The sequence below is a fragment of the Hyperolius riggenbachi genome, chromosome 1 (genome assembly GCF_040937935.1).
Source record: "Hyperolius riggenbachi isolate aHypRig1 chromosome 1, aHypRig1.pri, whole genome shotgun sequence".
Classification (NCBI taxonomy): domain Eukaryota; kingdom Metazoa; phylum Chordata; class Amphibia; order Anura; family Hyperoliidae; genus Hyperolius; species Hyperolius riggenbachi.
In genome coordinates, this window is record NC_090646.1 from 433,967,389 (window position 1) to 433,982,040 (window position 14,652).

General features: G+C 44.3%; 1 protein-coding gene across 1 annotated transcript in view; it reads right to left on the reverse strand.

Annotated features, from left to right (window-relative positions):
• LOC137518971 (nucleotide sugar transporter SLC35D2-like) overlaps positions 1-11,789 on the reverse strand; it is a 144,462-nt gene extending 132,673 nt beyond the window's left edge. The window contains exon 1 of the mRNA XM_068237485.1: positions 11,526-11,789. Within this exon, the coding sequence (XP_068093586.1) occupies positions 11,526-11,644 (119 nt within the window). The 5' untranslated portion in view covers positions 11,645-11,789. The remainder of the gene's footprint in view (positions 1-11,525) is intronic.
• Positions 11,790-14,652: the final 2,863 nt, after the last annotated feature.

Sequence of the window (14,652 nt, forward strand, 5' to 3'; positions counted from 1 at the left end):
GGCGACACTATGGATGTAAAGTGTGAGGAGTTGGATGATGAAGTACCTGCTGTTGATGCAGTTTTGGAGGTGTCTGATACAAGTGAAGCTGGGGAGGATGATTATGATGATGATGATGATACTGCCATGGATGCCACGTGGGATCCTAATAGACAAGATGACCAAGGGGACAGTTCAGAGGGGGGGTCAGAGAGGAGTAGGAGGAGACGAGTTGCTCAAAGAAGCAGGGGGAGCTTGTCCTCAGAAACAGCTGGTGGCAGTGTTTGGCGCCATGTATCGCCACCTATGGACAACCAGCCAACATGCCCTTCAACGTCAGCTGCTGACGCCACCATAGTGCCATCACCCCAGGGCTCATTGGTGTGGAAATTTTTGTGTGTGTCTTCCTCAGATGAGAGCAATGCCATCTGTTCTCTCTGCCACCAAAAATTGAGCCGTGGAAAGGCCAACACCTGCGTAGGGACAACCGCCTTACGAAGGCACATGGAGAAAAGGCACAAACTGCAATGGGAAGACCACCTGAGGAAAAGCAGCACACAGAAGCAAAGCCAACCTCCTTCTCCTCTTCCTCCTTCAGGTGCATCATCTTCAGCCGCTTTCTCCCTTGCACCTTCACAGCCACCCTCCTCCACTCCGCCTCTCACATTGAGCGGTTCCTGCTCCTCTGCCCACAGCAGCAGCCAGGTGTCCGTGAGGGAAATCTTTGAGCGGAAGAAGCCAATGTCACCCCCTTGCCCGTCGTCTGACAGCTGGCTTGGCGGAACTGTTAGCTCGCCAGCTGTTACCAGCTGGTGGACTCTGAGGCCTTCCGAAAATTCGTGGCCATTGGGACACCGCAGTGGAAGATACAAGGCCGCAATTATTTCTCAAAAAAGGCGATACCCAAACTGTACCATGAAGTTGAGAGGCAAGTGGTGTCATCTCTGGCACACAGTGTTGGGTCAAGGGTCCATCTGACCACGGATGCTTGGTCTTCCAAGCACGGTCAGGGCAGGTACATTACTTACACAGCCCATTGGGTCAACCTGGTGACCGCTGGCAAGCAGGGAGTACGTGGCTGTGCAGCGGACCTAGTTGTGACACCTCCACGGCTTGCAGGCAGGCCTGCTGCCACCTCCTCTACCTTTCCTCCTTCTGTCGTCCTCCTCCTCCTCCTTGGCTGAGTGGCAGTGCTACTCTACTGGTGCTGTGATCTCCTCTCCAGCTACACAGCCCCAGCTCCCCAGGGCCTATGCTGCATGCAAGGTATGGCGGTGTCACGCCATCTTAGACCGTTCTTGCCTCAAAGCGGAGAGTCACACTGGAGCAGCTTTCCTGGCAGCTCTGAACAAACAGGTGGATCAGTGGCTGACCCCGCACCAACTGGAGATCGGCAATGTGGTGTGTGACAACGGCAGCAATCTCATTTCGGCTTTGAATTTGGGAAGGTTGACACATGTACCCTGCATGGAACATGTGCTGAATGTAATAATTCAGAGATTTGTGTGTAAGTACCCAGGCTTACACGACATCCTGAAGCAGTCCAGGAAGGTGTGTGGGCATTTCAGGTGGTCTTACACGGCCATGGCACGCTTGGCCGATATTCAGCGGAGAAACAACTTGCCGGTGAGGCACTTGATTTGCGTTAGCCCGACTCGCTGAAATCCAATGCTCCTGATGTTTAACCGCCTGCTACAACAGGAGAAAGCCGTCAACCAGTATCTCTACAACTACAGTGAAAGGACATGCTCTGGGGAGATGGGGATGTTCTGGACACTGGACACTCATGCAAAATGCCTGCAGGCTCATGCAGCCGTTTGAGGAGGTGACAAACATGGTGAGTCGCAGTGAAGGCACCATCAGTGCCGTGCGTAGAGTGGTGGATCAAGCTGTGGAGGAGCGTGAACAGGAACAGGAACAGGAGGAAGAGTTGTGGGATCAATTCTCAGCAGAAACAGATGTTTCCTCAACACCTGCAGCAGCACAGAGGAGGGAGGAGGAGGAGGAAGAGTCGAGTAGGGAAGAGGAGTCAGATGATGATGAGGAGGAGGAGGCAAAACAACCGCAGCAGGCGTCGCAGAGGGCTTGTGCTGCTCAACATTCCCGCGGTATTCTTCGTGGCTGGGGGGAGGAGGAGAACTTATCTGACATCACCGAGGAAGAGCAAGAGGAGATGGATAGTACGTCTGCATCCAAATTTGTGCAGATGGCGGCTTTCATGCTGTCCAGCCTGTTGAGCGACCCCCGTATAAAAAAAACTCAAGGGGAGTGACCTGTACTGGGTGGCCACGCTACTAGACCCTCGGTATAAGCACAAAGTGGTAGAGATGTTACCAACTCACCTGAAGGCAGAAAGGATGCAGCACTTGCAGAACAAGCTGGCAAGTATGCTTTACAGTGCGTTTAAGGGTGATGTCAAAGCACAACGGAATAAAGATACCACTACCAGTAATCCTTCTCCCATGTCCCTGCAGGCAAGGACAGGATGCTCCACACACATCATCTCTGCCTGCAGGCCGCTTGACTGCCTTCTCCGCCACCACCAACAGGGTCCAGGACTCCAGGCAGATTCCTGAATTTTGAAGGCAGCTGCTAGCAGTGGCCGCTATAATAATTTTTCTGGTGCGTGTACATGCCTGCCTAATTTTTCTGGATGCATTGTGGCTGCAACAACAAAATAAAAGGCATGTACATGTGTCAATTCCCCTTCGTGATCGTTACCTTGCCGCGGTAAAGGGGCTTGCGTATCACAATGAAGCAATGACCGGCTAAATTAGTGTGTTGGGGGGGGGGGGGGGCACACCCAAGATAATAAAGTTGTTGCTTCATTGTGGACAGACCAAATTTGATCAGCTGGACAGTCACTGTTGTTCGGTCATTCAGCTACCTCAGCCCGGCGACGATATGGGCTTGAAAACCGTTATCTCTTGCACTCTCGCCATGGTGCGCACCAGTCCTGCACGGCCGTCACTACGCAAACAGCTGTTTGCGGTGCGTTACACAGTGAGTTTGGTGTGTCAGTGTGAAGCAGTACTCTAATTACACTCCCTGATTGAGTATACACATGCAAGATGTTTTAAAGCACTTTAGACCTCCAATTTAGCATTCAATGTGATTTCTGCCCTTAAAACGCTGCTGTGCGTCACATCCTGATTTTTTTCCCAGGACTTTTGGTGTGTATCCCACTCTGCCATGCCCCCCTCCAGGTGTCAGACCCTTGAAACATATTTTTCATCACTTTTGTGGCCAGCATAAATGTTTGTAATTTTCAAAGTTCACCTCCCCATTGAAGTCTATTGTGGTTCGCGCGAACCCGAACTTCGCGTTCGAGCCATCTCTACATCTAGGCTGTATTACTCATCTTTTTGGACACGTACGTTGCCATTTGACTACTGTGTGCAACATTTATCTGGCTATTCAATACAATTCCATATAAATTTAATGCCTGGTACACATGCAATTTTTTTCTGTTAGATTTTCTGATCACTTCTATACAAAATCAATCAGAAAAACAATTGGAAATCAGATCGGAGCTATTGGAAATAATAAATTCCGACCCGTCTATTTGACGGAAATTGCATGGTGTGTACCAGGCACAATATATAATTTGTATCATTCTGATAATCTCTAATGATCTAATTCTAAAGACACAAACAACTGGTTCAACTGGTGTGTTTAGTAACTCCACCTCCACCCAGGTTCAGCAGATACTTTCCTAAGGCCATGCAATACAGACACATCAGCACTGCGAGGTCAGGCCGGCATAACTATGTAAACAGTGGGCATTATCTTGTCCAATTTTAAAGTCTAACTTGAAAACTCTGCCAGAAAATTGAACTAGGGAATAGGGATTGGAACAGAATGGAATAACCACAAGGAAATATAAAACTGTACTCTGCAGCGTCTTGTACTGCAGTGCCTCCTGGACTTCGACAGACAGCGAGAAACTGTTATCCATTAGTTCTGGATTGCTGCAACATGTATGGACTATCCCCATACACCTTCAGCCATCCTCACTGCTGTCCACAACTGACTCACCAGGTCAATTAATTTCTGTATTAATTCCTCAAAGGACCACTATCAGGAAATAATGTAACAATTTAAATGCCAGGGGCTAGTGGTAACTGATGCAAAAAAAGAAAAGTTAGATACTTCAGTTGAGGAAAGCCTTTGGATAATCCAGAGGCTTCCCTGATCTGCTTAAAGGGAACCGAGCGTCATTTTTAACTCCCAGGGAAGCTCAATAGAAAAATAAAAATGCATGCAAAAAATGTGGTCCATTATTAAAAAAACACCTTTTATTTTACATTAAAGGGTTAATTAAAGGCAAAATCCTTCTACTTCCTGTACTTCCTCAGTCCTCTGGCTGGAAGGAAAGCAACAGAAAATCAGGGGTGCAGGTAAGGTTTTGGTGGCCCCAAGCAGTCCATAAGTGGAGGCCTCCCATCCATAAAAGAGTAAAATGGATAGCCATACCTCCAAACAAGCGCGCTGTAGCAAAAAAATGGGCACGGCCAAGCCATAATGTGGGTGGAGCCAAATACTAGCAAACAGATAATATTAGTCACACTTGACAAATTTTACACCAACCCTGGCAGTTCACACCAATAATGGCAGTGAAAAGGGAGCAGGGGGGTTGACTTCTCAAACATGACAGCCCTTTCAGCTATTTAAACCAGGAGCTGCTCAAATCCCTTTAACTGCGCTGGTTTTTTTGAAAATAATGCAAGATATGGTGCTCAAGCTACCCTCCACAGGTGCAAAGTACGACCCGTGCCTGCGCTGTAGCACGGAGCCGCTTATGTGTGTTTTTCTGCACTAGCGACTACGCAAGCACGGACCCTACTGGTGCCTGCATAGCGTGCCTGCTCTTGTAAACGGGGAGCATGGCGGCGAAGAGGAGGAGGGTTCTGGCAGGAAGCAGAGGGCTTGATAAGGATCAGGGGAACCTCTGGAACATTCAGAGGCTTCCTTCTACAGTGGTAAGTATCTACGGCAACTATTCATTTTCCATTTCAGATTTGCTGTAAGGGCCCGTTTCCACTAGTGCGGTGCAATTTCTTTGTGGAAAACACATACACGAATTTGCATGGGGATGTGAATTTGTATGCGTTTGTATGCAAATTTTCATGCAAATTCGCATGTGTTTTTGTGTATTTGTGTAAGTATGCGATTTTAACCATGTCAGTGCCTGTGTGCTTTTACACTGATTTTACACGAAAACGCATGCAAATTCGCATGGAAAATTCGCATAGCGAAAACACATGCGAATTTCCTATTAAATACATTACATGTTAATCGCACACTAGCCTTGCGGTGTGCGAATTCTGATGGCTCTGCTGTGCAGATTTCTTCTGCACAGTCCACCGCACAGATTTCCTGACAAGTGGAAATAGGCCCATTGACTATTATTGGCTATGCAAATCTGCATGCAGAAAACGCATGCAGATTTGCTCTTGTGGAAACGGGCCCTAAAGCAAACCTGTGATTTTAGAAAACCAAAAACTTAGATATTTACCTTAGTAGAGGGGGCCACTGTAAACCCTAGATTCTCGGTAATGGCAGTTTTTATCTCCTGTTCTCAGTGAATGGACTGTGCGGAAGTTGGAGACCATGAGACACCATGCTCCAGAGAATATGAACACTGCTGGCTGAGTGATCAGTCATGAGGATGCAGCATCAGGATATTAGAATTTGTATGAACACACCATCCCATCATTCCAGGCTACAAAAGGTAAGGAGCAGTTGTTAGTGAGGTCAGGTCTACTGCTCAGAAGATGGTGGATAATTATATGACTTAGGCCACATACACACATCAGACCATAGTCTTTTGAAAATGAAAGATCACAGACCAATCTTACCACCCTTCATGTAGTATGAGAGCCATACTCTACACAGTCTATTCTATGGAGCTGAACTCCCCATCAGAAAAAAATCTTTGCAAGATGCTGCACACACAGATGCTGTACAGACACAAAAGATCTGTTCCTGCCAAAGATCTGTTCCTGCCAAAAATCCATTCCTGCAAATTGCAATGATAGTCTATGAGATCTGCAGATCATCATACACACATGATTTAACTGACATTCATCTGCAGATCAGATCCACCAGGATGGATTTTCAGATCTGCGGATCTGCAGATGAATGTCAGTTAAATCATGTGTGTATGATGATCTGCAGATCTCATAGACTATCATTGCAATTTGCAGGAATGGATTTTTGTCAGGAACAGATCTTTTGCAGATACTGATCTTTTGTGTCTGTACAGCATCTGTGTGTGCGGCATCTTGCAAAGATTTTTTCCTGATGGGGAGTTCAGCTCCATAGAAAAGACTGTGTAGAGTATGGCTCTCATACTACATGAAGGGTGGTAAGATTGGTCTGTGATCTTTCATTTTCCAAAGACTATGGTCTGATGTGTGTATGTGGCCTTAGGGTCATGTTGCCTGATTGCTATTTGGAATCGAAGGCCCCTATTCAATTAACTTTCTTCTGAGTTTTTTTTACAGATGTCCCCAGCAGACAAGGAAATACTCAAGCTCAGTTTGATATTCTTTTTTTAACCAATTTTTGAAATATTTTTTCCAATTACAAGATGATAAAAAGTTATTTTGTAGATAAGATTAAAATGTATCTCCTGGGAGAAAGCTCAGAAAAAACTCTCCAGTCAAAAGTAAACCAGAGGTAGTGGCTGGCGCACCTAACTTAATAGCAGGAACAGGTTGTAAAATAAGTCAGGATGTGCTCACTAGCAACAAAGACAAACAAACAAGGAACAGCACCAGAGACCAATCTAAAAAGCTACTTTATTCCATCTGAAAAATTTGAAAATCTACAAAGTGCGGGGGTACATAGGTAGGCTATACACTCTCATGTATATTTCAGATTTTTCATTTGGAATAAAGGTGCTTAAAGGACATCCGAGGTGAAAATAAACTGATGAGAAAAACAATTGTATCTATTCTCCTTCTCCTAAAAATGACTTTTCTAGATATCCCACAGTTTTATTTTATATTTAAATCTAGTTTTTAAGTGTTTACTCTTTCATTGTCTCTGCTCAATGACACCTTCATTGAAGTATATTAAGCTCAAAACTATGAATTATTGAACCTTTTTTTATCTATTTCCTGCTCCAAGAAGCAATTTACTGACAGGAAAGTGTTTTATGGCTGTAATTACTTATCAGTGAGGGTTAGGCTGTAGTTTGACCCAGTTCGACCCGGATAGAAACTGTCACTTGCATACCTGATGTTTAACTCTTTCAGGCAGATATAGAAAAAAAAGGAACACAGCATAGCTATTTTTGTGCTTGGCACTATACATACACATATCTATCTCATCATGTCACCTCGGTTGTCCTTTAACCATTCATGCCGCGTGAACATGAGCTTCACGTCCTCAGCGGCAGCTGCTAGAGCCGCATGGACGCAATAGTCACGTCCCTGCAGCTTTGGGGGGCTGTGTGAGCGATTGTGCGGGCAGATGCCCGTGATTGCGCTGTTTCCGAGTGCAGGGGGATTGGCTGCAGGGGACAAAAGTCCCCTGTGCCAATCCGAGCATGTCCGCCGAGAATAAACACAGTTTTTGTTATTCTTTAAATACAGCCGCCGCACTGTGATTTCTGCCGGTTTCCTCCGTTAGATTTATGAATGGGATCAGTGTTCCCATTCATTCATTTCCCCTGTAGGAACTGTGATTGCAGGTTTCCATTGAAGCCTTACTTCACTTCCCTAGTTACAATGTAGCAACACATTGTATCCTATGTAGCGTAGTGGTACGCTATATAGTATTTTGCTCAGTGGGGACATCTTGTGTCCAAATAGTAAAATTACATTTACAGACATTAGGGAATAAAAAAAATTAATATGTATGTCAAGAGGGCAATACTATTATAAATTTATGGGCTAAAAATTAGCGATAGATGTAAAACTGAAAAAATGTACCTTTATTTCCAAATAAAATATTGTCACCATACTTTATACTAGGGATATAATTTTAAAATGTGCAGATTTTAATTACGTAGCATGTATTATTTTAAGTCTATAATGGCCGAAAACTGAGAAATAATGATTTTTTTCATATTATTTCCATCAAAATGCATTTAGAGTAAAATAATTCTTAACATGATGTACCACCCAAAGAAAGCCTAATTGGTGGCGGAAAAACGAGGTACAGATCATTTCTTTGTGATAAGTAGTGATAAAGTTATTGGGGAATGAAAGGGAGGAGCACTGAAAGGCCTAAAATTCCTCTCGTCCATAAGGTGAAAAATACCCGCCGGCTGAAATGGTTAATGGATTGGTGCTTGCCACTGCTCCTTGTTTGCTTTCAGGATAAAAGTTAATTGCATCTAGACCATGCTCTTTAAAGGATACCTAAAGTGACATGTGACATGATGAGATAGACATGTGTATGTACAGTGCCTAACACACAAACAACTATGGTGTGTTCCTTTTTTTCTTTTTTTGTCTGAAAGAGTTAAATATCAGGTATGTAAGTGGCTGTCTCAGTCCTGACTCAGACAGGAAGTGACTACAGTGTGACCCTCACTGATAAGAAATTCCCCTTTTGTATCTCTTTCTTGCTCTCAGAAGCCATTTTCTGCTAGGAATAGTGTTTTATAGTTGGAAATTTATATCAGTGAGGGTCACACTGTAGTCACTTCCTGCCTGAGTCAGGACTGAGTCAGCCACTTACATACCTTATGACGCATTCGATTTTAGATCAATCTGCCCGCATTTGCGTTATCGATTTCACAGTACAATCGATCAGAGTGATCAAATCTGCTATCAGCGGGAAATCGCATTAGTGTATAGGCACCTTTAAAGGATACATGAGACCTAAAAAAAACCTTCAGCTTTACCAGCAGCTCCAATGTCACTCAATCTTCTCTGGTCCACTCTGTAGTGGCCGCCGACCTGACTGAGTTGGCAGCCTTTGCGCATGTAGAGCACTGCATCTACTGCTGGGAAGATGCGTTTGGAGCAAAACAGCGAGCGGCTTGTGCGTGCACCTGTACATACTCAGATGTCGCTAAATCGCCCAGGTTGGCGGCTGCTACGGAGGGGACAGGAGAAGACTGAGGGACTTCGGAGCTGTGGCGAGGGGCACAAAGACCTCTAGGGGCTGGAGGAAGCCCCAGGTAATTAAAGCCAAAGGTTTTTTAGATCTCATGTATCCTTATACTGGCGTAAGTGTGGGACTTTTTTTTTTTTTAAAACCTTCAGCTTCAGATCACTGGTTTCATTTATTCACATATTTATATATAAACTGCTACTTTTACATAGCTGCTACCATGTGCAGTATGTCTGCTTGGTAGCCTTGTGACCACGCTGGAGACGCATGAACACCTGAGTGCACGCGCACAAAGAAGAAGATGAGCGGGAAGCACAGTCACAAAGCTGCTGAGCCAAAATAATGTGCAGGCGTGGTGCAGTATGTTCGGGTTAAAGGGCGCCGAACTTACCAAACTAAAAGAGGCATTTTTACAGTGAAACAGAACTCGGGAACTGCGGTAAGAATCTACACACCTCCTCTCACACACATGTAGCGTCTGTTTTTAATTTCAAGCTCGAGTATCTTTTAAGATGAGAACTGGGAAGGCACCCAAACTACCCTTTCAGAAGAGGATGGTCATAGCTGGCCAAACACTATACAACCACATTGCTGATAGACCCATGATTGGCTTTAGATCGTCATCACTTTTGTGCGTGTAATGTGGTTCGCGGTGCTGATGAAAACCACAGTTTTTGCCCAATTACACATTTTTATCTAATCAAACGTTTAATTGGACAAAAAAAAATGTCTAGTGTATGGCCAGTTTTAGGGGAAGCGGTTTGTTGTTGTACAATTGTTTTTGCTGTCAGGCTACTTTCAGCACTAAAACCTTCAGGGCCCATTCACACTTGAGCGTTTTGCCGGGGATTTCGGCAAAACGCTCAAACGCTAGTGCTTTTCAAAGCGCTAGGGTAATAAAAGTCTACGGGCCCGTTCTCGCTAATTGCCACAAATCGCCCAAAAACGCTGCACGCAAACGCATAGCCTGCACCATTTTCAGCCAATTTCCCAGCGATCGCGTTTTAGTGCTATAGAAGCGCAAAATGCGATCGCTAAAAAATCGCCAGGTGTGAATGGTGATTTTTTTGGCGTTAATCGCTAAAAAATGCCAGAGCAAAACGCTAGCAAAATCGCTAGGGTTTTGCGATCAGCAAGTGTGAAAGGCCCTCAGGCTAGGAATACATTAGGCAGAAATGCTAGCGTCGCGGAAAATGCTAGTGTTTTTGTTGCTAATGAAAGTCTATGAGCCGCAAGTATGAATGCATATACTGTATGCGCGTTTTACTCTGTTGCATGGGCAGGGCTCTCTCACCCTTTTGTGTGTTGGATTTTGTTACACATTTATTCATATTAATTATGTCACTGTTATTACCAATTCTGTACTTTGTACCAACTATGTATTTTGTATACTGGTGTATACCATTGTCTGTATTTTTTACCCCATGTTTGCTTCTTACTTTGTACAGTGCCACAGAATATGTTGGCACTTTATAAATTTCTATTTATTTAAGTATTTATATAGCGCTGACATATTACGCAGCGCTGTACACTTGTCTCTAACTGTCCCTCAGAGGGGCTCACATTCCTCACAATCTAGTCCCTGCCATAGTCCTATGTCTATGCCTGTATTGTGTAGTGTACCAGTATGTATCATAGTCTAGGGCCAATTAAGGGGGAAGCCAATTAACTTATCTGTATGTTTTGGGGTGTGGGAGGAAACCGGAGTGCCTGGAGGAATCCCACACAGACACAGGGAGAACATACAAACTTCATGCAGATGTTGACCTGGCTGGGATGCGACCCAGCTCTGCAAGGCGAGAGCAGTAACGCCACCGTGCTGCCCAAAAATAAATCAATAATAATAATTGTGCACTTTTGGAAATGCACAACTTGCTGCATCATTTTCAAAAATGCATGTAAAAAGCACATAATGTATAATGTATGCGTTTTTCTAAAAGATATGTCACTGCATTTTATTCCAATAAAGCTATGATGTTCCGCTGTGATCCGGCTGTAGCCCTACCGCCATAGGCTATATGGGGGGACACATCCACCTGCCAGGGATTATTGTGGAGTCCACTGCACAGAAGTGCAGTGGGCTTTTTAAGGGTCCGTTGCAGAGTGGCAAGTGTGAACGGCTCCTATATATAAAATAGGAGCCATTCACTGTCAGTTTACCACAAAAAATGTCAGTTCTTAGCTCCAGGGAGAACACAGCTTAACTTAATAAAAAAAAATACAAACGTGAAATGCACAAAAAAACAAATGAAAAAGCATTAAAACTGCAAACAGGAAACACACACACAAAAAAAATCTTAGTGTGCTCACAGCCTCCCTTTGCTGTGTCCAGGCTCCAGGTAGGTAGTGAGGTAAGGTTACTAGCTCATGATATTGTACTGATTAAAGAAAATAGAATTATTTGACCGTGTTGAATCTGCTACTATTTAATAGATTATGTAATGAGAGATACCATATCTGCCTGTGTTTACCTGTAGGTGGTGAGCACAGTCTTGTTAACCAGAACAATCAGGAAGGAACTGACCCCGTAGAAGACAGCAGATGATATCCGTGCTGTGCGGGACGGAGGGGCGTCTGTGCTGGCTGACATGGTGTAGTCACTGTGCCTCTGTGAAACTCGCTCAGGACACCTTTGTAATCATTGTCACAATCATACAGTCAAGAGAAGTGACATGCTGATTACACATAACTCCTTCCTTGCTCGACAGGTGGCTTCAGAGGGAGGGAGTGTCTGACGTGTAGGGAAGAGGAACTACAGTGTGCCTATGCAACAGGGAGCAGCAAGCTATATTAAATGAATACATTACATGTCTGACTCAGCTTCCTCGTTGCAACCAGCTGATTTCCAGGCAGTTAATAATAGTATAACAAATTGAAGATATGTCTCTGTACAGATGTATCCCTGGAAATATCACTTACTTTTGGCAGAAAGCTGCACAATACAAACACCATGGCTCCTAACTATACTTTTTTTCAGAGGGACAGCCCCTCTTTGGGGACCAAATCCCTCTGTCCCTGTTTCTTTATTTGTCCCTCTTTCGGGACTGATGTACAGATCTTTGTAAATGTATTTTTCTACTGAAAAAAATGTGTTTAACCGACTCTAAACTCTATCCCCATCATTTATAAAGATACATGTATACATTTTCAAACGTTAAAATGAAGGAAATCTAATGTTGATAGAAGATGATAGACATGTCCCTCTTTCTTATCTCAAAATGTTGGGAGGTATGCAAATACTTGGAATGTTTTCCTCAGGTTGCTCTTAGGGCCCGTTTCCACTAGTGCGGTGCGATTTCTTTGCGTAAACGCATAAAAGAATTTGCATGCGGAGGCAAATTGGTATGCATTTGTATGCAAATTGTCATGCGAATTTGCATGCGTTTGTGTATTTTTGGAAGTATGCCATTTTAACCATGTCAGTGCTGTGTTTTTACACAAAAATGTATGCAAATTCTCATGGAAAATTTGCATAGCGAAAACACATGAAAATTTCCTATTAAATACATTACGTGCGAATTGCACACTAGCCTTGCGGTGTGTGAATTCTGATGGCTCTGCTGTGCAGATTTTCTCTGTACAGTCCACCACACAGTTTTCCTGACAAGTGGAAACAGGCCCATTGACTATTATTGGCTATGCGAATCTGCATGCAGATTCATAGCGAAAACGCATGAAAATGTCCTATTAAATACATTACGTGTGAATTGCACACTAGCCTTGCGGTGTGTGAATTCTGATGGCTCTACTGTGCAGATTTTCTCTGTACAGTCCACCGTAGAGTTTTCCAGACAAGTGGAAACAGGCCCATTGACTATTATTGGCTATGCGAATCTGCATGCAGAAAACGCATGCAGATTCACTCTAGTGGAAACGGGCCCTTAAACCTGGCCATTGCGTTTGTGGTGCGATGCTCCGCCCCCATCGTATTGCACCTCAACACACAAAACGTCATTCATATGTAGCTGTGGCAGAGTGTGCTGAGAGGGTCATACGCATAGCGCCCCCCTCCTTCCCCTCGCAACATACTTCCTGCTGGCTGGTCAGGAAGTTCGTCACTGAGATTCCCGAGTTTCCTTGTCGTATTCCCGCTGTTCCACGCAGGCGCGCTGCTGACAACATATTTAAAATTTCTGCATCACCTATTGACTTACATTACTTGCATCGCCGCAGAAGTCAGATGGTAACGTGTTAACTTTGCGGCGGCTCTGCGGCGTTCAGACACTTGCCATAAGATGGGGTAACGCAACGCACGGCCTCAAGTTTACACATATCTTGCTAGTCATAGTGAGGGTTACAATGTTTGAACCTGTTTGCAAATATAGTGAGCAGGGTTCTTCATTCTGACCATCTTGTTGCACTACACGCTGCAACCCTACCAACCAGCAGCTCTGGTGTGGTCCCCAGTAAAGAAGGGCCAGTTCACATTTGCTGGAGTGCTGAGTGATGCATACTGCAGCATGGCACTGATGCTGCTTAGCCCCATTCAATGTCTATGAATAAGCCACCTGTTCATCATGTCAAATGCAGGTGTCATTTTTTTCCTTCGTTCTGCACTGATCTCAGTGTGAAGTATTATCTTAGAGGAGTTGAGCTTAGGCAGGAATACGGAGTAGGAGTGGTGAATGATGGTGGAAAAGGAATTGGGAAAGGTTATGCCCTTTGCTGCATGAAATGACCCACTGGCCACCAGGAGGTTTCTGCTGATCTACCTACTACCATTAGGGACAGTGTAAAAGCCTAGCTCTTGCTGCACATCACTCACTACATGTCACTCAGTCCACTACTTGTCGCTACTCATCACCCTAGGTCTGCACAAAGGACATGATCTACACAAGGGCTGGTTTACACTATGAGCGTTTTGAGCTTTTTTTTTTTTATTTAAACCACTAGCGTTTTTAAAAGCGCTGTAAGAGCACTTGTGTAATGAAACGCTATGAGTGTTCACCCATGAGCGATGAGCTTTTATTCCAATCGTAAACACAGGTCCTGCACCAATTTCTGGGCAATGCAAGGTATAGGGAAAATTCGCAAATCACTTTAAAAGCGCTTTGAACAGCGATTTTGGGAGCGTTTTTTCAGGCAAATTTGCTATAAAACACATTCCGTTCCGGGAGTGCACTACCTGTTTGTCCGCACACACAAAATTGCAAATAGCAAAGCAAAAATGCATACAAAATGGCTTGCAAAAAAATGTGACTTTCACAGCTTAGGGGTGTACTCACTTTTGTTGCCAGCAGTTTAGACATTGATGCCAAGTTATCTTGATGGGACAGCAAATTGACACTGTTATACAAGCTGTACACTGACTACAGTGTATCAAAGTATTATATCTTCAATGTTGCTCCATGAAAAGATAAAATAAAATATTTACAAAAAATCTAAGAGGTGTACTCACTTTTGTGAGATATTGCATGTACAGAAGTCACAGTTCCTGCCAGTGACAAAGTCAGGGGGAGAGCATCCTGCAAGTCTGGTGTAACTGTTGGGCTTACATCACCACTTTCCTAGCACATCACTGACTACCCACAGAGAGGCCTGTGTGATGCCATCTGCTGGATGGGAATCATATAGGCCTGAGACTCAAAGCAAGAGAAG